We start from the raw sequence: 26,220 nt of genomic DNA on the forward strand, positions 1-26,220 counted from the left end.
CTGCTCGGCAGCTCAGACCCGATATAACCACACGGAAATCATATTATTTAGATCACTACTTGGCCCATTAGCTCTAACTTCTTAATGGCTAACTCTTACATATTAATTTAACCCATCTCCATTAATCTGTGCATCACCACAAGGTCATGGCCCACCAGCAAAGTATTAGCACATCTGTCTCTGACAGTGGCTCCATGGCTTCTCCTTAACTCCACCTTCCTTCTCCCAGCATTCAGTTTAGTTGTCCCCATCTCAGTTCTATCCTGCTCTGCTATAGGCTCAAGACAGTTTCTTTATTAACCAATGGTATTCACAGCAAACAGAGGAGAATATCACACCATTGTTTCCCTCCCCAGACCTAGTAAAATGATACCCATAGATCTGGTTCACCTCTTATGCATGATTGTAAGGTATTCTGTTAGGAGTAGCTACCTCCATTCCTGGACTCCGAGGCTATGACTCTTAGATAGAGGAGCTGCATCTGTAGGGATGGCCAAGTCCATACCTGGAATACAGAACAAAAGCTCAAGCAACACATTGAGTGATGGCTTTCAGAATCCCTCCTTCTCAGTTCATTTTTCTCCCTGGTTCACTTTCCTAAACTCCTGACTTCTCCACCAGGAGGCGAAGTGACCTGCCTAACTCTGAACAGCATGGGGATTCAAACATGCAGCGAGGAGAATGGAGGAACCTGGCGCATTTTGGACTGTGGCTCTGAGGACACTGAAGTCTACACCTATCCCTTTGGATGGTACCAGAAACCTGGTGAGTAACCTGCTCCTGGCAGTTGTGCCTTTTGTTGACTGTGTCCCCAATCCTGCATTAGGATGACATCTTAGGTTCAGGAAGATTAGTCAGAATTCACTGGGTGCCAATAACAGAAACTGATTCTATTTACTTTAAGAAGAAAAGAAATGCCTTGGGGACTGTTTATTAACCTAAAGGAAAGGTGACCAGTTAGGTCTCAGGACAGATGGAAGCAGACCAGGTTCCATAGGTATAATTAGCCAGTGTCTATAGCCAAGTTCTTCAGTGTGCCATTTCTGACTGAATGCTTTAGGAAGGCAATCATTGTTTCCTATAGAAGCTTTGCATTCAGGATCTATCTATCTGCCCAGCATGTTCGATGAATACGCCCACCACAGAAGGAACAGCTGGAGTAACAGCCTCGGTAAATCCAGAGATTTACTGGAGAGAAAGGAGGCCAAGGTCCTGTTACCAGACAGGCAATAAAGTTAGCAGTCATCTCCTCTACCTCCATCCCTCTGTTTCCTCACTCGGGATGACGTAATGCATGGCAAGATCAGGGAAGAAAGGGGACAGCCTGTGTATGCTTTTATGCACTTGAATTAAGATTTCAGGAAAGGCCAGCCTGAGCCCTCTGTGGTTCATGAAGGCAAGCATCTAAGAATCATTTCCAGGGATATTTTAGAACAATCTGAAATCAAGGAAAGAAAGAGTGAATGCTTTTATGTGTGCTTAGACGTAACTAGATGCATATGAGACTTAGCATTCTCCCTCTATCAAGACAGGCTGGTCTTCGAGGACTTGTATTACTCCTTAGATTCTGTTAGAGGACAAGTGGCTGAGGCTCTGGGTCCTTATTGCCTAAGTTTTGGGTGTCTATGGTGTGGGTGGCTGCATGGAAACTAGAAGAGACTATCCTTCTGCTTGTGTCCCAGGAGCAAACTCATGAAGATGTCTCAGAGATGAATAGATTGTCTCAGGAAGTAACAGAGAGCCCGAGAAGGGGATCAATGTCCCCTGCCTGTCCCATGGGTAGCTTGCTTCCAGTTGTGAACAAATCTGGACAGTGCTGGCCACTGTTGACATTCCCTAGAAACTAGAGTTATGCGATGACGGTGTGACAGGAGGCTTAAAGACGTGGAACTTTGCTCTCCACATTCTTCCCACCATAACCCGCCATTTTCTACCTAGTTTGGGAAGCGAGGGAAAACTGGCATTTTTCCTGCACCTGCTGTGTCAGACACATGCTAGGTCTGTGTGAGCTCTGTTATTTCACCTCATGGGAATTTAGTGGAGTGGACATCACTTCCTCCATTTTCTTATGCAACAAATGATGCGATAAGTAAGGCCGACAGTGGAAGATGCTGGCCCAGTTACATGGCTATTCAGAACCAACCAAGTTGAAATCCCAGGTCTGATTGACCCCAGCTTCCCTGTCCCATTTTTGGCAGACCACCTAGTGAGTAAGTGGTTTATTAAAATCTCCAGACACCTTTCTTGGCTGGGTTTCTACAATTCTAGTAACTTACAGGCGATTGACCCATCATCTGAAACAGGCTAACACGATAGCAGATCAGCTGCTCCTAGAGTGACCTTTCTAGTGTAAACCATGTTGGAGCTAAAGGACACATAGTTTGGTTTCCAGAGCAAAGATGCCTTTGGTCTTACTCATGCACCTATATGTTCTTCAGCTTCCCCGGCAACTAGTATGGATATAATTATCTCCGGGTTGGAAGGCGTCTTCCTGCTCATGGCTATCTTCTGCATCTGAGGTCTTGATTTGAGGTTACTCTGTTGGATTTTTCTTTCAACAGCTTGAATTGTTTTTAGGAAAAATGGGAGTTGTATAATGAAATTGCCTCTGTGGGTTTAAATGCCAAGGGGCTTTTTTCCAAAGACGTCTCTAGGCTTGACCTTGAGGGCCAGGGAAGAGAAGGGCATGCTTGCCTAATACATTAGTTCTAAAGGACCTGATGGACAGCTGCAAGCCTTACGCTGCTCCAGAGGCATGCTCACCTCAGGACCTCCGTTTTGCCTATCCTCTCACCTTTTCACCCTGCCAGCATCTGGAAAATGCCACTTTCCATTTTCATTTGACTGTGGAAGAGTTGGACAGAAAGAAGCTTAAGCGGTAATTCATTTGTTCAGAATGTGATGGAAGTCAGTCCAAGCTGTTTCAACATCTTGACAGGGGCTGGCAAGGACAAGAACCTGAGGTACTCCTGGTTCCAACAGGTCCCAGATGCTCTGTTCCTTTTCATCCGACTGCCTGGAGTGTTAGTGTCTTCCAGCACACACTGTGTCTCTGAGTAGGGACTCAGGAGTCCTAACCAGAAGCCACATGGCAGAGAATGAAAATTTATATCAGAGCTGTCACCCAGCTGAAAATAGTGCTGTCAGGAGTGGCCAGCAGCCTCTAGTGTGACAGCCTGACCTCTGTTCATTAGGATCTGATGCTGGAGGCCGGCACTTTGTGAGCACTTTCTCATTATATCCACATTCCTCTCAGAGGAGAAACAAGAGGTACATGGAGACCCCCAAGGGAACACAGCAGGTAGCTGACAGGCCTGGGACCCAATTTTCTTTACCTCTGATTTCCTGTGTTATGTGGCAGGGTGTATATGATCCCGGTTTTCTGGCCTCTAGGAGCTCCCAGTCTTAAAGGGAGCTACAGTTTGCTGAGGAGGTAAACCCCTGTTGCTGGAATTCCCCTCCCCCGCCCCAGAGCTGGAACCTTCAGAATTTCACTGAGTATTTGTACTGGTGTGCTGCTCTGGTCATTGAGGAATGGGAGAAGAACAGAACGTTGCTGTTTTTCATAGGTACAGCCGAGAGAGGTCAATGTGAACATGTGTGAGCAATTGTAGCACAGCAGGAACAGCTTAGAAGAAGTCTGATTGTACAAAATATTGGCAAATAAGACATGGATTCTCCTGGGAGCCACAGATGTCTGTTGTAGAAATTAAATGGGTCCTCCTGGCTTCAAGGGTCACCTCCCCATGTCTCCTGGACCCTTGGCCCAGAGATATTCATACAGGCAAGCTAAGCTAGACAGTTGCTCTCATTGTTTGGATGCAACTGAGAAGAAAACTTGTTCTAATGGCATCAGCTTCATATCTTCCATCTGTGACTCTGGTACGAATCACCTTGGTTGCATACATGGCTGTGGATATTCTGGTGTGAGGCCCCTTACATATTTTAGGACAAAGAGAAGAAGGCTGGCTGTCAGTAGACAGAGTGACAGGACACAGTGTAGCTCTCCAGGGTAGACAATGGTTTTGTCCTTAAGTGGTTTTCTTCAGAAAGATGTGAAGAAGTCTTTAGACCATAGGGTCATTGCTTCCCAAGATCTAGACAGGGAAAAAAGCCTTACTGAAAAACGTCCTTCTCAGTTGACTATATTGACCAGCCCTAAACCATCTTTTGACTCATGCTTTATTTTCTGAAATGTAGTTTCTCTTTCTGTGTCTACAAACTCATTTTCCCTGGAGTTCCCCTTTCTCGAGTAGACACAAATACACGAGCATGCTGTGCAGTTTCCCTGCACATGCAGACACCACCGGCATGCTCCTCCAGTCCTCGTCTTTGGATCAACAGATGCCCTACCATAGCAGAGAAGGATCTGTCCAGGGCTGGGGAAGGCACCACGTACAGCAGCAGCACTGAGTCAAAGCCCTGAAGGGTAGGTCTGATTCGAACCACCTCCTCTTGGTCAGTCCTTGCACAAGAGGTAAAATGTTCACTGAGGACTCTGATGGACAGAAGCTGTAGGAGACTTTGGCCTTGCCACAATGAAGAAGGAAGATAGCCCTTCCTAAGCACTGGCCATCTGTAGACATGACTGAGCATGCATACAGCATCAGTGTTCTTTCTGTGAGAAGAGTTCCTTTCCTGTCCTTCGTGGAGGACACGTTTTCTCTGAGCAGATCACATCATAGCACAGCAATGTGACAGGTGTTGCCGTGCTGAGTCCTCTGGATGAAGACATATGTGTAGCAGAGTTTAGATGGGAAGGGAAGACTGCTCTTTTATAGGGATCACTCCAAAGAGACTTTAGGAAAGAATGAGTCTGAGATAGAGTAGGAGGCAGAGAAGCAGAGGGTAGAGATGAGAGAAGCGTATTCCCACCTCACACACTCACAGTCTCAGCAAAGAGGGTGGTCCACTAGCCATTGCAGCCTGGCTTTTTACCCTAGCTGTGCTCACAGAGGACAGAACAAAACCGAGTCCTTCAGTGCCCAGGAAAACGAGTTATACACCAAAAACATAGAAGTATTAAAGGGGGTCTTCATAGATCCCATGGGACTCTATTATCCTGTGGGAGCAGCTTCCTGATGCTGCTATCCTCAATGATGTATCCTTCACCCTTATTCATGCAAAGTTTTGTGTATCTTAGCACATCTGTAAGTTGGCAGATGTCCTAGCCAACTTTGTGAGTGAAAAATGACTTTCGTCTTTAGTCCTCCCCAGAAACAGGACCCAGAAAAAAAAAAAAAGTCTTGGTCTCCAGAGGACCAGGACACAGGGACCTCTCGGGTTCACAGTATCATGAGCCCAGGACTTCCTGCATAGGTGGGAACAGGCTCTGGTACCCCTTGCATTTTGGAGAAGACAACGCATCACATAGAGTCGGTAGGGCTTTGCTCACAGAGTCAAATGTGTCATCTTGAAATGTCACAGCTCTGGGTCCTCTCTTCTGATAGGCAAGGGCCCTCAAAACCTGTTGAAGTTCTAGGCACAAAAGAGACATTAGGAAGGGATGGGCAACCTCTCCTAGTTATTCTTGGGACCCACACAGATGGTGCCACATCCAGAGCAGTCACTGTATCCTTCATCCTTACTCACATCACACCAATGCTCTCACACTTACCAAGCACTGTATGTTCCTACCGTCGGCTAGCAGCCAGTGTTCCCTCACTGTGGCTCCTTCTAGCTTCTGACAAGCCAATGAGGTAAGGCTTATTCTGTTTCTTAAACCCAGCCAAGATGGGATGGGAGATTTTCTTCCCCAACACTTCTGACATAGTCCCATCTGTAATCAAGATCCCAATTCTCTAGATATAAGTTAGGTATTTATTAATCCAGTTGATGGGTTCTTTTTGTTCTGACATTAAACACCTGAAGTTGAAGTCAGAACTCAGGATCCGTGCAAAGGGAACAATCCCACAGGCTTCCCCCACTACCTGCTATCAATGAGGCCAGGGCCTCCTGCTCTTCCAAGCAACTGACTGTAAGTTGAGAATTTCCATTTCCCCTACTGGTGTTCAATAGTTTGCCAAACTTGCTCAAGGTACACAGGGAAACTATTAGCTACTATTCATACTTTACTGGGGCTTGGAGAGTGTGTAGCTCAGAAGTAGAGGACTTCTCTGGCATATGTGAGACCCTGGGTTCCATACCCACCAAGAAGATCAAACAAAAAACACCCCCCGCTACAACTCAGTTCTAGACACACAAAGAGATGTAGAGGGCAAGGTGGCAAGTGGGAATATGGACTCTCTTGCCCATCCTGGCCATGTGCTCACCAACTATGAGCCTTTCCAAACCCAGCAGCTAAGAGACTTCTATGGGGCTGTATGGAGTAGACACCACAGATAACATCTGGGTCACGAATGTGTTGACTTGATATCTAGCCCCTTTGCTCTCTCTGGATGTTAGGTTTTCAACCCTTTAAACATGCTTAGTCTTTGTGGCAAATAAGTCCTATCTGGAGGCTATGATGGGCCCCAGTTACAAGCACAATCACTGATGCATTGAAGCTTGTCATCCTTAGTCCCAAGATCTGGGTCCTAGGAAGGAGATATCAAGATAAAATACTCTTCAGTTCTCCTGTCCTTCAGGAAATGTCAAAGGCCTGAGGAGCTCTCTGCTAGAAAGTAGGATAAAGACCTGATGTTCAGATCTTACTACATGCCAGTGTTATGAATGCTTGCTGTGCTGCCGGAGATCAATATTCAAGCTGTCCACGGCCTGTTTCATGCCTCTAGATTGCTGCTGCAGGCAGATCTAGGAAGCGGTATGCATAAGTGGCCGCAGGAGCTTTGTCTCCATCCCCTGTCCTCAGTTCAAATATTTCTGTTGTCTCTAACTTTCCATAAGAAGCTCATACATCCAAACAGACCTTTCTGTGGATTTCTAGAATAGACTGCCCAGATAAAATGAAGTACACATTTGAATAAACAAACACCCTCAGCATATGCCAGGCTGTTCCTTAACGACCATACTCTCAGATTCCCTATTTTGAGCATCTTCTGGGAAGGGAAGGCATTTGGTAGACCAGGGACAACAAAGCAGGGTTCCTGACTGGAATTGGCTGGTGACTAGGTACAGAGGAGTGTAGAGGGAAGTTGTTGGCAATTGCAGCCATTCTATATGGTGCTTTCAGTATGTAGGAGCAGAGGCTCAGCTCAGAGGTTGGCATCTGGGAACCTATTGGAAATGTCAAGTCTCAAGCCCACAATTGGGCCTTAGAATTGGGCCCTTGGGAAGTGGGGCTCAGCACAGTGTTACCTGTTGTTATCTAGTCTTGAGGTGGTTTTAAAGTCAATTAAAGTTTGGCAATTGATATTTGGAAATGATGGGAAGAAGTGGCTCTGGGCAATTAGAACCAAGGAAGAGAAGAGGCTTAGGACTGAAGGTTCTGGAGCCTTGAGATGCTGAGGGTCTTAGTTCAGTTTGTATGGTTATCACAGAACACCACAGACAGAGAAATATACAAGGAAATATTCTTCTGGATGTAGGAAGACCAATAAATGCCAAGTTGCTGGCATCTGAAGATGATTTGCTGACATTTTAACAGGGTAGAGGCAATGTACCGTGAGAAACGAGGTGACAACAGGAGGGCATCCTGGAGACAGCATCTTTGACAACAGGACTGCTCGTAGGATCATATTGAAGTTAATGCATGCCTCCCCAGGCCTCACCTCCACCAAGGCATTTGTCTGCTTGTGAAGGTGGGAGCCCACAGACCTAACCACTACTCAAAACCCCACCTATTGGTTGTTGTAGAGGCAAATCAACTTCCACAAGAGTTTTGGAGGGAATATTCGAGTCACAGCATGGTATTTTGCAAACCCAACCAAAGGGGAGAAGATGGGAGATGGAAATATCGGGGAGCTATTTAGGACTTCTGGAACCAGCATAGATGCAGACTCTGACCCAAGGGACAAAAGACAGTAACCTAGTGTGTCATTATGATGGGGAAATATTCTGAATGGACCATGCCTAAGTTCGTTGACTGCTTACTGTATTTCCCTAGCTGTAATTTCAGCCTCTATAAACCTCACAACCCTGAGATAGGACAGTGTTGACATCTGAGCACAGAACCTATAAGGGAATTCTCAAGATCATACAATTGTAGTGAAAGTCACAGTAATCACGCTTTGGAACCTCTGGCCCTGGAGCCACTACTCTCAAAAGCTAATCATGGATCCCTATAGCTCCCAGTGAGGGAGAGGAGTTCTGGGCTTCATTCTGTTTAAGTTGTTAGAAGGAGAAAGAATGAGGAGGCTTTGAAGATTTGGATTTGTTCAGTGAAGGGAGAGAAATTAGCATTTCTGTGTCACCTAGGGGGTATGTGTTTCTCACTGGCTTCTTAGGTCAATTTCATTATACAAATGCCAAGGCCAGGCATCCTTTGCCCTGCTTCTCTGTGATATGTTATGTTCAAACCCAGGCTTGTCTTTTCCCAGCATTCAGGTATCCCCATCCATGTATCTTGCTATTTATCACTGCTGTTTACTGAACTTTTGTACCTTGTTCTGTGGCGAATATTACACATTAGGTCACCTCTGTAGTCCCACAGTCCCCTTAGCAGTATACTGGTCGTGTGACCTCCGTAGCACAGATGTAGAAGCTGAGGCATGAGGTACTTTGCCTACATTGTCAGATTCAGGGAAACAGTGGCAGGCATTTGCGGTGTGGCCAATGACAATGACATGTCAGTGGACAATGTTACTCCTAGATGGAAGCTGTAAGGCAGTATTGAAGTGCACTACAGCCTATTTACCTTGTGTGGTGGGAACTGTAGCATGGATTCGGGTGGAGCCTTCCTGAGCCAGGGTTGTGAGAGAGGAAGTCAACATAGAGCCCCTCTCCCAACTCCTTCTGGCCTGCACAGACCTCTGGCTTCCATCACCACCCTGGACCTTTACTGTTGTCTCCATGGCTGTAACACTGCCTCTGCTTCTTTCTAGCTGTGCAGAGTGGCATTCCCAGCTTCTGCCCTTCCGCTGCCCTGCCATCCCTCACCGAGGAGAAGGGTAAGTTGGTTGTCTAGGTGACCATTCTTGGAAGAAATATCATCTTCTTTCTCCTCTTTTCCTTTGTGGGGTGGCCTAGCTTTATAAGATGGGACACTGTTATATTCGTGAATATTAGACTCTTTCCGTGGGAAAAACACATTTAAGTAGGCTGGATACCAGCCATGTGCCCTTTCCAAGGACATACATGACAGTAGTGCATGCATAACAGCTCATGGAATCAGATGGGGCTTACACCTGGTGTTTTCCTTGTCCTGTCTAGCAATGTGTCACCCTCCCAGGTACAGATGTACAGACTAGACTCACAGAGTCCCATGCAAAGTCAGGATAATGGGTGTTGTGGTCCCAAAGTAAAAAGTCAGTTATTTATTGGGGCAAGTCATCTGGAGCTTGCCGTCACGGGACAGTGGGTACAGTGAACACTGAAGCTAGTCCCATAGCCAAGAATTCAATCAAGACTGAGGCAGCCTACCCTTCTTTCTACTGCAACATGCTCCAGGTGGCTGGAGGATAGCCCAGGAACTCGGGACTGTGGGGGCTGGGACTGCTCTGTGCTCTGGAGTAAGGTCAAGGGGTCTGGGCCAGTGTTGGTTAAGTCTTCTGCACTGTGCTTCCTTCCACTTCTTCCTATTAGGAAATGAGGCGCACATATTAGGTTCCAGGTGTCACTAGCTAAGAAGCCACATACCTTTGATTTCTGTCCTATGACATGATGCTTGAGAAGTTTCAGATACCCATCATTATGTCTCTAACTGGGGAGATAGACCATAGGTCATGTAGGAAGGGGTTATTTGACACCAAGGCTATCGCCAAAACATAAAAATGTCAGCCTGTGTCACCGACCTCCTTCTCACAGTCAAAGCAGGTGACTTTGAAAATGACACAGCATACACATATAGTCATTTTCCTCTATTGGATCATTGCTACACACGTAATCAGTTGCCAGTTCCCTGATGTACCATGAGGCGGGTGTCATTATTGGCAGTCATAGATGGTAGAGGTGTAGCTTAGAGAGATCTGATGACACCCAAGTCCTCACTGCAGATCTATCTGAACCAAATTTATCTTGGATTGTATCAGGGTAGTATATAAACATGGTTGGGGTAGTCAAAGTGCCCAAAAGATTTGTGGTTTAGGAGTAGTCAAAGTACCCAAAAGATTTATGGTTTAAGGTTCACATGCATATGCGCGCGCACACACACACACACACAGATACACACACACAGACACATACAGATATAGACACACAGACACATACAGGCACACACACACACACACTGTATATGACCTCTCTTTTCCCTGCCTTTCCCATGCCAGAAACCACCACTTTGAACTCTTGTGACTCTTTGTTGTTACCTTTGTCTCTGTATTTCTCAGTTACACATAGATCCCATTGCTGCCTGGTTTGTCCATTTTAGAAGAAAACCCCTCTTTCCTAGCAAGAACTAGCTGACAGGCTGGCTAGCAGGGTCCAGTCTTATGTGGCTCTATTTGTCCTGCCCTACTGCTATTGTTTCTACTGTAAGGTTGCGAATCCTCACTGGTTTTTACCCATTGTGGCATTGTGTGTGTGTGCATTTCCACACTGCTGCCGAGCTCTCTAAAGCATGCATCATCATGTAGGCTTCTGTGTGGTCATCTGCTTACTCTTTCCTCTCGTGTCCTTCATGACACTCACACTCCAGTGGTGGGCAAACAGTTGAAGACGGCACTGTGTTGACAGTGGGATTTTCCTGTTATCCCCAAGTCTGCCAATGTTCCTCTGGTTTGGAATATTTGGATTTTATGAGTCTCCATTGTCATGGAGTTTGAGGAAGAATGAATACCCTGAGCCTCTTATGACAGCTAAACTGTTTCCTGAGCTAATCAATTCTCCAAGGAGAAATTTTATGCCAGAGAAAGTGATATTTTAAGACTCGGATCACATTGGCTAATTGCCCTCAAAATTCCTAGTTACATCCTTTTGGATGTGAATTAATTGGCTGGGTTTTTTTTTTCCCACATCACATACTCATCATCCTAAAATAGTAGATCAAAAATAGTAAATTTATATAAAAACCATGCTTGGTATATAAATGTCAAATACAGTTACAGATATACAAATCAAACCATAACATTGCTGGAAAAGGTTTATAATGCTTGCTCTGTCTGTATTTAACTTTTGTGTTATTGAGACTTGACATACCACACACACACACACACACACACACACTATGAAAACAGTGGAGAATGGAGTACTATCTTCTTCCATGTAGTTCATAGCCCCAAGAAGATTCATCCAAGAAAAAGTTGATGTTCCAGCAATTTTAAATGTGCCTTCACTGAGTCAGACTTAAAAGCAGAGCAGAGTCCGTCTGTGCTAAGAGTTCCCTGTTGGAATGCAGAGTTTGGGATTAGCCCTTTGATGTGGACTAGAGGCAGGGTTCAATTCTACCTTCAGTGCTTTGGCTTACCACAGTTTGATTCTGATTCAGACAAGTGACTACGTGTGGATGTGTGTGCAAACACATGCATGTGCTCACACGCGTGCACAGTGCATGTGTAAGAACCTCATCGTTCTGAACTTTCTGATCTGGGGAAAAAAGGAAATATCAAGCATTTGCAAATCACATGATCAGCACCAGGAAAACAGATGATAACGTGGTTTATTTTTGTCAATGTTGACACTCCAATCATGGACTCCCTGTGATAAATCATGGAAAATGGGGCTCACCTGAAATCCAGATCCCAAGTAAAGTCATAATGAGTAAAGATGGAGTTTTTCCAATGGAGAAATCTGTCCTTATAAAAGTATAAGGTGTCAGTATGAAGGAGTAGATACCGTAGAAATGGGCAGGAGTTGGGTGAGCCAGCAGGAAGATGACAATTGGGTACTCAGTATCTGGGGAATGAAGGGTAGTGGCTGGGGATTGTCCACTGTTATCAATGGTAAAGGAGCCAGGAGTGCCTGCAGTAAATGGGAGGCATTTCTCTGTGAAGACATGCTTAGCCAGCCGATCTCTCAGGTCCCAGTGACCACACAATAGGAGGGTGCTTTCTTCCCCTCTTCCTGTAATTAAAGGAACATCTGGGTTTTGGTGATATTAAATGGGGAAACCATATAGCACACCCATGACGTGGTTCTCATTGAGAGAAGGTCACATATGAGAAACAAGTGTCTGAGACTGAGCAGTGCCTGCTGGCGCTGTATGACTGGTTGAAATTGAGCAGTGCTGAACTCTTCCTTCCCTTCAGGGACCATGGGGCTCATCAGAGCTTCAAAGGCAGCATTGTCTGTTCCGTTCCACAAAGGACAGATAATCGGGCCTGGAAGACTGTGGCTGCCAGGAAGCCTTGGCCTGAGTGCTAAACTGGCTGCTAAACCACTTTCCTGTGGCTCTGACTTCTGGGGGGGGGGTTGATGTGGGCGTGGGTCAGCCTGGGTCACAGCGGTGAGATCAGAATATTGAAAAGTACAAAATTACAAAGCCTTTGTCATTTGCCTCTGGCAGCCCGAGGAGTGTAGGGTGCACACCTCAGCCTCCCTTATAGCTCCTCAGAGAAAGGTTGAGCAGCTAAAGGACTCCATAGTTCTTCACGAGAGCACTAGTGAAGACCCTGCACACTCTAAGCCCTCAGAGTAGACAAGGGCCGCCCTGCTATCTGTAGCTGCAACCTCTTAGTTGAAAAAACAAAATGGCTTTTGAGTTTTTGGGCACTCACAGGAGCATCCAGCATCCATGTCACCTCTTTTTAAATATTAGGCAAAAATCCTGAAAGGTCCTTTTCCCAAAGTTCACACGAGAAAGGTGAGGGTCAGAAACCAGCTCAGATCTCCTGGCTGGCCAGCTCAGCTCTCCTTCCTCTGTGTTGACACAGCACCTTAGTGACCTTTTTGGGAGAATTTTAACCCTTGAAAATGCTCCAAACTCTAGAATGTAACCTTTCCCCTGGAGCTGAGCTGGAATGAGGAAGTTAGGGTAGTTTAAACTGGTTCTCTGCCTGTACATAATGAACATCTTCAAATGTATTCTAGTCTTGCTTTTAAAAATACAGTCAACATTAGCAAGAAAAGACAAGGAAAGAGTAAATCAACCCAATTAGCATATTCATGACCTCATTCTCTTTTTAACAGTTTTTGAGGAGAATGTTTGAAATTTACTCTCTTACACGAGGCACGGTGGTGGCACATGCCTGTAATCTAAGTACCTGACAGGCTGAGGAAGAAAGATCAAGAGTTTCTATGTGAGCCTAGACGACATAGTAAGAAGCTGTACCGAGAAATAATAGTACTGAGAAGGATGCTATTGATGATGGTGATAATAGGGATGATGATGACCACAAGACATTCTTTTTTCTTTCACAGTGTGAATCTCACCACACTGCAGAGTAGCTCCCCAGAACTTTCTTCTTCAACATTCTACACATGTGTCCTAATGTCACATGATCCATCAACATACATAGCTGTAATTGCCAAGTAATAATCAAAAGAGACTTTAGAAAGGCACATGAGTGTTTCACATGCCTGGGTTGCCAGGGCTTGATGGCAGGCCTCTCAGGCCCACAGTTCTGGGGCAGCTCAGGCAGACACAGCTTGCTCTATCCTCCCTCCCAGTCTCTGCTCTCCCCTCTGCCCCATCTCTTCAAGGGCTCTGTGGTTTTAGAGGGGCATACTGCTGTTTGATATCCTAGATGCAAATATAGACTTCCACCTAAATGCTGACTGGCCTTGGGCAAGCCTGTCTTCATGTGTGGCAATTGCAGGCTGGAACCCTGATTGTGGGTAAGGTTTCTGTCAAGCTAAGGTTGCTGGATTGTAGTGAGGGCTGATCTGCTTGTCACCAGCTCATGGAGGAGGCTCCAGATCACAGTGAGACAGAGCCAAAAGAGCACAATTCTAGGCTGGCTATGCCAAGCTCTGCCATGTGACCTGGATTGGAACCTCTGTAACCTTCGGGTGCCCTGTGTCCTTTCCTCCCGGACCTCAGCCCCTCCCACTGTCAGGAGGATTGGTATAGATTAGAGAAATTCTATCAGCTTCATTTTGTTCCTGTTCCTATGACTTGTGCAGAGTAGGCAAGTATGGATGCCCAAGCCCAGACTGTGGGTTTGGGAGAGACTCATGCAGCTGCAAACCTCAGGGGACCCTCCCTGCCAGTCATAGACTGTCACATTCCTGAAGGATGCCTGGGGTGGAGTGTTGTAGTTAGATTTAGATTTGTAGCCAACGGAGTAAATCCAAAGCATGAGAGTGACCACAGCCAGCCAAGACTGGCAGCAAAGAGGCCCACCTAGAGTCTCTGAGGGACATTGCCCAGGCAGACTAGCAGGTATATTAGACAAAAAAAAAAAAAAAAAAAAAACCTATTAAGGTAATATAATAAGGAAGGTGCCTCACTTGGGGACTTACAATCCTATATTTTCAGGTTATTCCTGTTGCTACAAGGTACTGTATATGGGGACTAGAAGGAGGCTTGGGCTGGTCAGCTATCCATCACTGTGACAAAGGTACCTGAGGAAACAATCATGTAGGAGGAAGGGCTAGTTTCAGCTCGCTATTTCAGCCTATGATCTCTTGTTCCCACTGTCTTCTGGCCTGACTGGAGCTAGAGCAGGAACACAAAGACATCTTCCCTTTATGACAACAGTGGCCATTTTTAAAACAGAGAAAAGAAATATGTTCTGCTTTTGGCAGCATCATGTATTAATTCATAACATCCAAACTACGAGATGATGGTAGAATTTTAAGATCATTACATATGATCACCAAAGGAGCACGCTTGAAACTTACTTGACAGGGAGTTTTCAAATTTAATCTGAATAAATAACTAAAAGTGTTTTTTTTTTCAGGAATCAAAATAATGTACAAAGACTGCTACAAACAGATGGTAAAATGTGAAATAAGATGTCTTTGGCTAAAGTTGTGTGAGAGTAAATTCATTATTCTACAAGCAATATTTGACAAAGAAGTGGTACCTACCACAACAGTGATTGATGCACAATGTGTGTGTGTGTATATATGTGCATATATATATACACAAATATACATATATAGAAAGAGATGGATAGATAGATAGTATATAGGTATAGATAGATGATAGATAGATAGATAGATAGATAGATAGATAGATAGATAGATAGATAGATATGATGCCTTTGTGTATAATGCAACTTTATGTGAAGGTCAATTTTATTACAAATGACTCCGGTGTCATAATTATCATGTATGTGCTTTTAAAAAAGAATGAAAATAAACAAATGCAGAGGAATCAACAGGCATCATGAGGTTCACATGAACCTCCCCCCACTGGACAAGCCCCTAAAGGTTGCCATATCATCAACCTGGAAAGGAGGTCACCTCTAGTAGACCCTGGATATAGCCTGTGAAGATAAGGCTCCATCAAAACCAGTGCCACCCCCTGATAGGTTAAGATAGTGCTGTTTATGCCAATGGGTTCAGAAAATGATGTATTATTGAACTCTGACGTCTTGTACAAGTGATAGTGCAATGGTGTTGTGAATTCCTGGCTGATAGTAATTTGACATAAAAAGCCCCCAGGATCTCCAGCCTTCCTGCTTCAGCATGCTTCTGTGCCCTCAAAAGCTTTTTTTCTCAGTAAGACTATAGGAAGTCTATGAGGTTTGGATGCTAGCATCCCTAAACAACAAAGGCTCATTCAGAAGACATCATATAGGTTTGCATGGGGATGGATAGGGACGTTGACTTCAGACCCTAGGGAATGACACAGGAGCTGGCTTTCACTTGGAGATGACATTTACTCTTTAATTACAGAGACAGCAGTCTAAACATGGGGTATGGTCAAAGTTTCCATCTTTGGACTATAATTGGCCGCTGTGGTCCTGAAACCCATGATCACTCCTCTCTGAAATTTCAGCTGCTTGCCATCTAAGAACATTTAAGAGTGACCACATCACAAAGATGTCATTTGAGTTGTAGGTGAAGACATCAGCATGCAGAGCAGCCTTAAGAAAATGAGAGCCCAGAGGAGCCTGCCTGGCTAGAGCCAAGTACAGATAGACCCAAGTCCTGACTCCTCTTACTCAAGGATGGTGTTAGGACGTAGAACACAGGAGATGGCAGATTGGACAGTGGGGCCCTCCTGGTGGCATTAGTACTTTTCCAGGAAAGATAGGAGAAATCTTTTTTGTTCTCTGTTCTGCCATGTAACAAGAAATCATATGTTAAGAAATCAGTAATGTAGTAAGAGGCTGCTTGTTTGTTCCCAGCTGCTCGGCTCCAAAATAATCACACAGAAACCATGTTATTTGCAATACTGTTTGGTCAATAACTTAAGCGTATTTCTGGTTAACTCATATCTTAAATTAACCCATCTCCATTAATCTGTGTATCACCACAAGACTGTGGTTTACTGGGTGAAATTCCTGTGTCTGTCTCCAGTGGGGCTACATGTCTTCTCACTGACTCTGCCTTCTTTCTCCCAGAATTCAGTTTAGTTTTCTCCGCCTATCTCTATTCTGTTAAGTTTCTTTATTCATTAACCAATAAAAGCAACACATATCTAGAAGAACCTCCCACACCACAGTAATCCATGAGCCATGAAGAGAGACAAAAAAACCACAGCTTCATTAATACCTACATCCCAAACGTTAAGTGCACAGAACTAGGAGAAGCTACTGTTGCTATTTAAAGTGTTCAGTCTGGTGAATCTTATTACAGAAGGGCCCCAGTGAAGGCTGGGGGCAAGGCTGTCTAGTAGTTTTATTTATCAGGCTAACTTTAGTGGCATCTCACCCAGCAGCAGCAGTGTTAAAGATGGGTTGGAGATAGAAATTACAGGCTCCCCATATAGCTTGCGGTACTGTGCTGACAAAGCAAAGACCCCCACACACCTAGAAACAGTGTTCTGGAAAGGGACCTTGAGACAGTGACCTCAGAAGCCTTACTCTGATATGACTTTGGCCACTGACCAGCTTGTTATTGATGAATTAGTTTTGCTTTATATCACGTTTGTGAGGATGCATTAGATTCCTACCCCTTTCCACACTTGGAGTACTGGAAGATCAAATTTGATAGAGCAGACATATATAAAATGCGATACTTTAGACCATCAGTGTGCTTTGCCAGCCCAAGGTCCACACTCACAAGTATTTGTAAGAATAATAAACTGCTGTGATCTTCTGAAGCAAAGAAAGACACGGGGAGTGGGGAGTAATTCTCTCTGCTAATCTTCAGAGCTGTCCCACTGGGATGGGCTTTTCTAGAGTCAGCAGTATTGGATGCTCATACAGCAATACCAGGGTGGGGCAGCTTCTGGCCTCTTTAAAGTTATTTCTGGATGCTGACATAAAGGTACAGTCCTTCCTCAGAGAGGCACCCTCATCCCAGTGCTCAGACTCATCACTGTTCTCTCATGGCCTATCTTTACTCAATGAGAGACTCCAGCAGACCTGTTGGTCCACACCCATGACTCATGCTTGGCTACTAGCTCTTCATCCCTGTTCCTTGTATCACATGCCACATGCAGAACTTGGGGTCATTGGGAGACAACTATTGTCATGCATAGGCTCTGTAGCTGTGAAGGAAGTCTCCACACACTGGCCAGTTGTGTCATTGTCCCTGAGCTTCATTTTCTTCATTTTCTTTCTGTTTAAAAACAGATGCCATAACTGTGTCTTCCAGGACACAGACTGTGAGATGGACATTTGCATGAGGTGGTCTTAAACACAGAGGGTGATTGGACGTGTTTGCACATGGAGTACTGTGTTAACAGAGATTTCTGTCTCATCCCGGTCCTGCAGCCATTCAGTCTCAAACAAACACACAGAGGTCTACATTCATTATAAACTTGTTGGCCTATTAGCTCAGGATTCTTATTAACTGATTCTTTTTTTTAAATATTTATTTAGTTAGTTATTATGTATACAATATTCTGTTTGTGTGTATGCCTGAAGGCCAGAAGAGGACACCAGGCCTCATTACAGATGGTTGTGAGCCACCATGTGGTTGCTGGGAATTGAACTCAGGACCTTTGGAAGACCAGGCAATGCTCTAACCACTGAGCCATCTCTCCAGCCCCTTGTTAACTGATTCTTACATGTTAAATTAGCCCTTAATTCTTGTCTGTGTCAGCCACGTGACTTGGTACCTTTTATCAGTGAGGCATTCTCATCTTGCTTTCTTTGAGACTGGCTGACAACTGCAGACTGAGCCTTTCCTCTTCCCAAAACTCTCCTGTTCTGATCACCCCACCTATACTTCCTGCCTGAATACTGGCCAATTAGCATTTTATTAAAGCAGTACAACTGACAAACATTTACAGGGTATAAGACTATTGTCTCACAGCAGTACTGTAGGGGTCATGACCAGAAGAAGAAGAGGCAGGACTTCTCAGGACTGGGAAGAGGATGTTCATGGCAGAGAATCAAACAAGGGCCCAGCCCATCTCTTTGGGAGCAACAGCTGGGTCAGCCATGTCAGAGCAGACTGCAGGTCTTTCTACATGGATTAGCTTCCAGATACAAGCTGTCTCTGGGGGAAGAGTTAGCTCCTTTAGGTGAGGATCAGTGGTAAATAATGACTTAGTTGGGATATGAGATACTAAGTGGACATGAGAGCTTTATTTCTATAGGGGCCTAGGTAGTCCATCATGGGGCCCCTAATGAGAACAATAGGCTCAGGAAGATGGGTTGTCTATGGAACGGTTGGCACTCCAGCTCTATGGCTGATGGTGTTCTGACCTCCATTGTGTCACAATGTCACTGTTTTCTTGTTTTCTCCACTTTCCCCTCCTCTTTTGTCTTAATTTATAGACATAGACACACCTTCATTTACTTGTCTAATTTTCAAACTTTGAACCCCTAGACTTGAGCTCAGAACCTGTCTCACTTATGTAGTTATAGAATGGATATACAAACAAAGGCATAGGGAAGCCTCACTGAGGCCACTGGGGTAGTTTTGGGGGTAGTCTCCACAGTTTTCATTCTCTACCTGGTGATAACCACATGCAATCGTCTCCTCTTTGTCTCCCAGTTGCTCTGAACTCCTGGCAGACGCTGCCCCTCTCTTCGGCAATTATAGATTCATCCATCAAGCACTTTGATGTTGCCCATATCAGCACTGCAGCCACCAGTAACTTCTCTTTGGCCCAGGACTTCTGTCTGCAGGGTAAGGGAATTGCCCAGAGAGGGTACAGGAGGGCGTCAGTCAAGTAATACTGCCCTGGATAGTAAACAAAGATAGACAAGAGATTCCAAGATGGCCTGGGAGCTCCTGACAGGAAACAACTAACAAAGAAGGGAATACATGAGGATCCTCCCACTCCTCTCTAGACAGTCTACAGTCAGGGTTTGCAACAGCCAGGCAACCAATGAGGGCATTGAGCAAGTATAGAAGAAGATCAGCAGTCAGAAGTGGGATTATTGTGAGGGTGAGAAGAAAGAGGTTCGTGGAGCCGGGTGGGTACCCTTAGATAGCAGGTGGGCTGCGATGGTGAGGAAGTTTATGTACCCTGGACAGGCTCATGGTACTAAGCCAAGATCTATGGGTAAACACAAAATTATAAAAGATGTTTTTAATTCAATTTTCAGACTGTTCTCGTTGACACAGTTATCTCCAGATGCAGTTTTCCTCAGTGTTTCTAGGCATGGGTAATACTAAAATAGTAACTAGGTGGCCACACAATTTTAATGTTCCACAAAGGTTTCCCCTTTCTAAGAGTGACTGAGTTCCATTGATACTTCCACCCTGATATTCTGAACACCTTCCCCATGTGTCTGGATGTTTATCATGGAGACTACACTGCCATGTGTAGATGGCAAGTTGTGTGCTACACAGCCCTGGACAGTGTTGTTCAGAAACTGGGCTTTGAAAAAGGATACAACACACATAGCTCAGACAGTCCATGTGAAGCTACCCCATTTCCAGAGCGATTCTTAGCACCGCATGCCATGAAGTAGGTTAAATTATATCAGACAGCATGTGGCTTGTACAGGAAAAGTCATAGTTCAGGATGGAACGTGGTGAACATGTCACAAGTTAAGAAAGAATTAGAGTAGGCCAAAAGAAACAGACCTGAAAAGGATGTCAAGAGATTGGAGAGCTGTGTTGCGTAAGAAGCCCATGGGAAGCTGCGAAAATCTCTTTCAGCAAGGGATTGAAAAGAGCACATTTATGAGATAATTAAGTGATAAGAAACATGACCGCTTTGTGAAACACATCTTGATGGAGAGTTAGGTTCCCACCACCACTGTTTTATTCTCATCCCCAGCGCACAGAATTTATAATGAGTTCTTCTATAATGGACAGATAAGGAGATAGACAGATGGAAGGATGAACACATGCATTGGTGGCTGTGTGATTTGATAGAAGGATGGGTGGATGGTGAGTGGCTTTGTGTATGAGTAAAGAGGATGAAGGGTTGGATGCATGAATGGTAGGGCATATGGATGGAGCAGTGTATGACCAGATCAGTGCGTGAATAGAGGGGTGTATGCATACATGTTTTGTGAATATGGTAATAGCTCTGAGTTCAGGCCCACCTCTCTCTCTTCTCTTCCACAGAATGTTCCCGTCACCAGGCCTGCCTTGTCACCACGCTGCAGATCCAGCCTGAGGGTGTGAGGTGTGTGTTCTATCCTGATATACAGAACTGCATGCACAACCTACAGAGTCAGAGCTGCTGGGTGCTGCTCCATGAAGAGGCTGCTTACATTTACCGGAAGTCCGGTGAGTCAGACTGGGTCTCTGAAGCAATCCATGGTTTGGTGGCTAGGGATGGCTGGGAAGCATTTTTGTGTGTGTGTGACTTGGAGGGCATTGACTTTGAAACTCTTAAGAGAAATTTGGCCAAAAATGGTTGGCTAGGCAGCATTCTTCTGGGAGCAATAGGGAAGATTGGAGAAATTCCCATTTCTGTACCACATTTATTCTTTGAATCACAGAAACTATTTGGGCCTTTTAATTTCATAAGAAAATACTTAAATGTGTTTTGTTAATGCTGTGTGGTTAAGAAAGCTCTTGTCCATGCCTTCTTCTGCCTACAGGGCTAGCACCTCCTCTTCATGTTGGAGGTCAGCACTCTGGGGCACAGAGTAGTCAGGTGATGGAAGAAGGGGGAACCTGGAGACAGATCTCTCTCCCAGTGCCACCCTCTGCCTCAGACTCATGCTGCCTAAGAAGTAGATAATAAATGCTCAGAGGGAACTATTCTCACCTCAGATGAGTTTGAAGGCATTCAGGACTGGAGCTATGTGTATAGCTCGGTAGCAGGTACTTACCTAGCACGCACGTGGCCCTGGGTTCCACCCCCAGCATACGTATATATAAATTATTCAGAGATCATTTACAATGTATTCCAGGCACTCACGACACAGTCAAGGGGAGAGGTGCATATAAACCCATCACAGAGGAAGCCAGTAAAAAGCCATGAGTCAGGAAACACGAGCCAGAGACTGGACACACTTACAGGGGAAGTGAGTGTCTGTTGAGGTGTTGGCTGTACCTACTACCCTGTCTTCTGAAGCAGGGTCACACCCTGTCTCTAGAAAGGATTGGATGAAAAATAGAATAGGTTTCATAGCTATATTATTATTATTATTATTATTATTATAGATATTCAACTGCCATTGTAGGATAAAAGCAGTGATACACGTCAAAGCAATGGACCTGACTCTGTTCCTCTAAAATTTTATTGACAAAACCAGGAGTGACTGAGACGTCCCTACACACTCCAACACAGACTATCATTCCTTAAGTCCACTCTGCATGCCAGGGACTTCCTTATCCTGCTTCTTCAGCACACAGCCTATGAGTATCTCCCAGTTGTGGCAAGCTCCTAGGCCCTTGGTCTTATCTTCTATCTGGACACTAATATTATTGATTTGATCTGCCCTCTGCTCTTCTCTCTTGCACTTCTGTTTGCATCACTGTGTTAGACACATTTCTATAGTAGGAGCCATGCAGTAAGCACAGTGGCCTTGTTTTCTGTTAGCTCAGAGCAGATCAGGTCTACTTTAGGACAAGAAGAGATTTTACAACACACACACACCCCACATCTTTCTTTGATGGCATTTATAGTATTCTTTGTGAAAGGCCTAAGTCTTATGAGGAACCATCTCAAGATCCATTGGTATTGAGGCATTGAGCTTGGGTACCCGTAAAGTTCACTGAAACAACAAATGAAGGGAAAGAGAGGAAATAAGATCCCCCAGTGGCCAACAGTGACCTGATGAGTGTGGTAGCAGGGCTCGGGAGGACCTCTGGTGAAGTGAGCAGGCCTGAGCAGTGCCAGCTATGACCGTATGAACCAAGACTTTGGACGTGAACCCCAGGAGGAAAGGCCTGACAGGGGAGGCAGGGAGCGCAGGCCAGGCTTGACTTGTGTGAACAGCATGGTTGGGCAAGCAGGGGGAAGGGAGAGCTCTGAATTCAGCATCACCCAGTGAAGCTTGTCTCTACCCCAAGACTGTAAACCCTTTAGTTATAAGACTGAAGAAAAGGTGTTCTAGAAGTTAAAATCAACAAGACTGAAGAAAAGGTGTTTTAGAAGTTAAAATCAGCTAAGGGTAGGCGCCCTTGTCCCAAATCTGAGCTGAACTGACTGGAGAAATGCCTTTATCATTCTCTCAGTATGAACGATCCAGATATTCCATCTCAGGAGTAAGAGACTAAAAGAAGTGTTTGCTGACAGCTTCTACTCCAGACGGCCAGTTGATAATCCAGGTGTCCCTTTTCTAGGCTCCTGGGTGTCTGATGTATGGTGTGGACCTGGGTTAGCGCCTTCTCCTCAGGAGCATAGGAAAAAAATGCAGGAGACAAAGTGTGCTTGCACATGGTTCATGTCCCACAGCATGGAGCACCTTCCACTATTCCTATTCACAGTTAGTGTTATTGACATTGAAAGCTAACCTTGGCTAATTCCTAAATACAAATGTGAATGAACCTCTGATGTTGTTCTAGCTGCCTCAAACTGAAAGAATAATTGTTTGCTTGCTGAAAGTTAGCGAGAATACCATTTCTCACTGTCCTGGTCTGCCTTTCTGCCCTTGACTTCCCACCAGGAACCCCTTTGGTCAGCTCTGATGTAGCAGCCACACCTTCTGTACGCATTGACCCCTTCAGCCAGCTTCAGGGTATGTCCCAGGTCGTCAAGTTGGGCACTTCTTGGAAGCAGGTTTACCAGTTCCTTGGAGTTCCATATGCTGCCCCACCCTTGGCAGACAATCGCTTTGGGCCACCAGAACTCTTGAATTGGACAGGCTCTTGGGATGCCACCAAGCCAAGGTATGGAATAGTGGCACCATTTTGGTGAATTTCCCAAGAATGCATATCCTGGTCTAATCTGTCATGGGAGAGCCAGGCATTCTAGTTAGAGCAGGAACTGGGACTGCATTTTATTAAACAGCACCATGGCTGGCAGACCCAGGTGCCAGCTTCAGCTAATCAGTGCTGCTTTGCTCACAGGTAGGGAGGTCATCTAGTGAAAGGCCTATCTCTTCTTCTCCAGGCAGTGTTTCTGGACTCAGGCCAAGGAGGTGCTGCATTTGGCAGCATGACTCTTCCAAGTTCTCCTTGGCATTTGTTTCCAGGAATATGAGGCTGTGGGAGAATCTGTAGAAGGTTCATAGGAGGTCAGACCTGAGCTGATCATGCACATCACACCAGTCTTGCAGTTGTCAAACTCAGTGAGTGACATTTGGCTTTTTAAAAGTACTTTCTTGTTGCAGGGAGAGCCGCTTGGTCATTCTGACCATTCAGCCCTGTAATAATCAGATGGAAACTGTATTATTTAAAACACTCTAGCTTTTTATTTGCTAACTCTCGCATCTTAATTTAATCCATTTCTATTAATCTGTGCATCACTACAAGGTCGGGACCTACCAGCAAAGTTTCAGTGCATCTATCTCCAGCAGTGGTTCCATGGCTTCTCTTTAACTCTGCCTTTCTTTCTCCCAGCATTCAGTTTAATTTTCTCTGCCTACCTAAGTTCTGCCCTGCGACAGGTCCAAAGCAGTTTCTTTATTCACTAATAGTAATCACAGCATACAGAGGGAAATCCCACATCACTTTCTTTTTTCTTTTCTCCTCTCATCCTTCATTTTTTTCTTTCTGTCTTTCTGAGATAGGGCCTCACTATGTAGTTCTAGGCTGGCCTTGAACTTGAGATCTTCCATCCTCAGCCTTCCTGAGTGCTTGGGACTACACGTGTGTTGCCATGTCTGGCCAGACATCTAACTTAATGGGACTGAAAATGCAGCCTGAGGCAGGGGGAGCAGGATCTAACTCTAATGCATGCATTGACTTTGTGGAGCCCATTCTCTAGGGAGAGATACCTTACTTAGCCTAGCCCCCCCCCCGGGGGGGGGCCTTGGTCCTGCCTCGAGAAGGGGATGGAACACACTTAGTTGACTTCCCAGGGGAGGCCTTAACCTCTCTGAGGAGTGGATGGAGGTGGGGTGGAAAGAAGGGAAGAGTGGAAGGAGGAGAAGGAGGGGGAACTGGGATTGGTATGTAAAAAATAGTTAAAAAGAAAATGCAGCATGACAGGAAAGATGAATGAATCGAAAAAAAAAAAAGAAAGAAAGAAATCCCTAGAACAATATAAGTTCTGTTTCTCCTTTCCTGTCTTTTCTGAGCTTGTCACTCAGACCCCATCATTTCCCCTCATCAAACCATTCATGTCAAACATTGACACGTGTTGAAAACCACTGGAGTGTTTTGTGAGTGAAGTCGCTCAGCCCGTGGAGAACAGACACTAGGTACCTCTGCCACTTGCTTTCCCTCCTTGGGCTCTGTGGCGCTGCCCTGATGAATAGTGTTCTCTATGTCCTCTGTGGCTACTCTCTGGCTGCAGAGCAGGTGCCTCTCCAGAGAAGTATAGGTTGAGTGAGGGGCTCCTGAAGCCCTGTGGGGAAGACAAGGACCACTCTAGCAGAGTAGCAAAGGAAAAGTGCAGTAGAGCAGAGTTGAGTTGGCTCCACCATGGGAAACCCAAACCCAGAGGCACTAATAGAGGGACTTTCTATACTAGGCTGTACTTAAGGGATAGAAGAGGTAAGTGACCACCCCTATCTTAGGTAGACAGTGTCTACAGAGTTCAGTTGTTGTAACCCAGGATTGGTAACACCTGGAGGATAAATCCAAATAGACTTGGGTAGATGTTCCTTGTGTGGCCATTGGGAGGGGTCCTAGATGAGCCCCTATGCAAGAGGACACTCAAACTGACACCCCATCCTCTTCCCTGATGCAGAAGGTGGGTCTGACAGCACCTCTTCTCAGAGCAGAATCTGTGAAACACAACAAGGAAAGCCAAGGCCCTGCTGGCTCCCAGTCTTCTTCTCTGGACTTGGTCTCTAGTTAGCACACTCACCACTAGGTGACAAGTTTTTCCAGTCCAATGGTCAGAGAGATCAGAGATAAGCTGCTACTCCTTCCACTCTCTGCCCATTCCTATGACCTGGAGTCTCCTCACTGCTCCAGAGCTACAGCAAAACCAAGCCATTGGCTCTGACAGCCAGTCGTGGGTATGCAGGAGAGGAAGAGAGGGCAGGTCCCTTTGATAGCTCTCTGAAAATCCCATGCCTTATTTCTTCAGGGCCAGCTGCTGGCAGCCAGGTGCCCAGACTCCAACGCCTCCCCAAATCAGTGAAGACTGCTTGTATCTCAATGTGTTTGTCCCTGAGGACCTGGTGAGTTTAGAAGTTCTTGTGTTATCTGGTGAATAATTCCTTTTAACAATCCTGTTGCCCACCTTCTCTGGGCTCTATGGAACCTGTGCGTCTACAGCATCATCCTTAGAGGCACTGAGTTCCCTTCATGAGAGCCAAAAGTGAACAACAGGCCTCGGAGCTTTCCAGGCAAGTCTTATACGAGATTCACAAAGATGAAGTGTTAGGTTTGAACACAATTCTTCCTGTATCTGCTTAAGAAGCTACTGCAGTCTTGGGGCTGAGTGGCTGGAGGACCCTAGCCCATGAAAGGAAAAAGGGTACGGGGAGAAAGAGGAACTCTAAGTCTATATTGAGCTTTGCTTCTACTCCTATTCACCTTGAAACATTAGCACAGCATCCTTACCTCTGTGAGCCTTCATTTTCCTACCTATGAAATGGGGATGCAGTAACCCATTAGAGCTGACATCACAGACTTCCATGGTTAGGCATCTTGAACTACACATCCTTTCTTTCCTAACAATCTGGAAGTTTGAAGTCCGAGATCAAAAGGCAAGTTTCCCTATTGCACATCTTCTTGCTTGCA

At 45.3% G+C, this 26,220-nt stretch overlaps 1 protein-coding gene across 1 annotated transcript in view; it reads left to right on the top strand.

Moving 5' to 3' along the window:
* Positions 1-26,220, top strand: part of Tg (thyroglobulin) — a 179,404-nt gene that overhangs the window by 71,695 nt on the left and 81,489 nt on the right. The window contains exons 34-39 of the mRNA XM_057792131.1: positions 622-765; positions 8,943-9,008; positions 19,000-19,134; positions 20,530-20,694; positions 23,028-23,250; positions 25,562-25,655. Coding sequence (XP_057648114.1) covers positions 622-765; positions 8,943-9,008; positions 19,000-19,134; positions 20,530-20,694; positions 23,028-23,250; positions 25,562-25,655 — 827 coding nt within the window. The remainder of the gene's footprint in view (positions 1-621; positions 766-8,942; positions 9,009-18,999; positions 19,135-20,529; positions 20,695-23,027; positions 23,251-25,561; positions 25,656-26,220) is intronic.

Source organism: Chionomys nivalis, chromosome 17 (assembly GCF_950005125.1).
Source record: "Chionomys nivalis chromosome 17, mChiNiv1.1, whole genome shotgun sequence".
NCBI classification, from domain to species: domain Eukaryota; kingdom Metazoa; phylum Chordata; class Mammalia; order Rodentia; family Cricetidae; genus Chionomys; species Chionomys nivalis.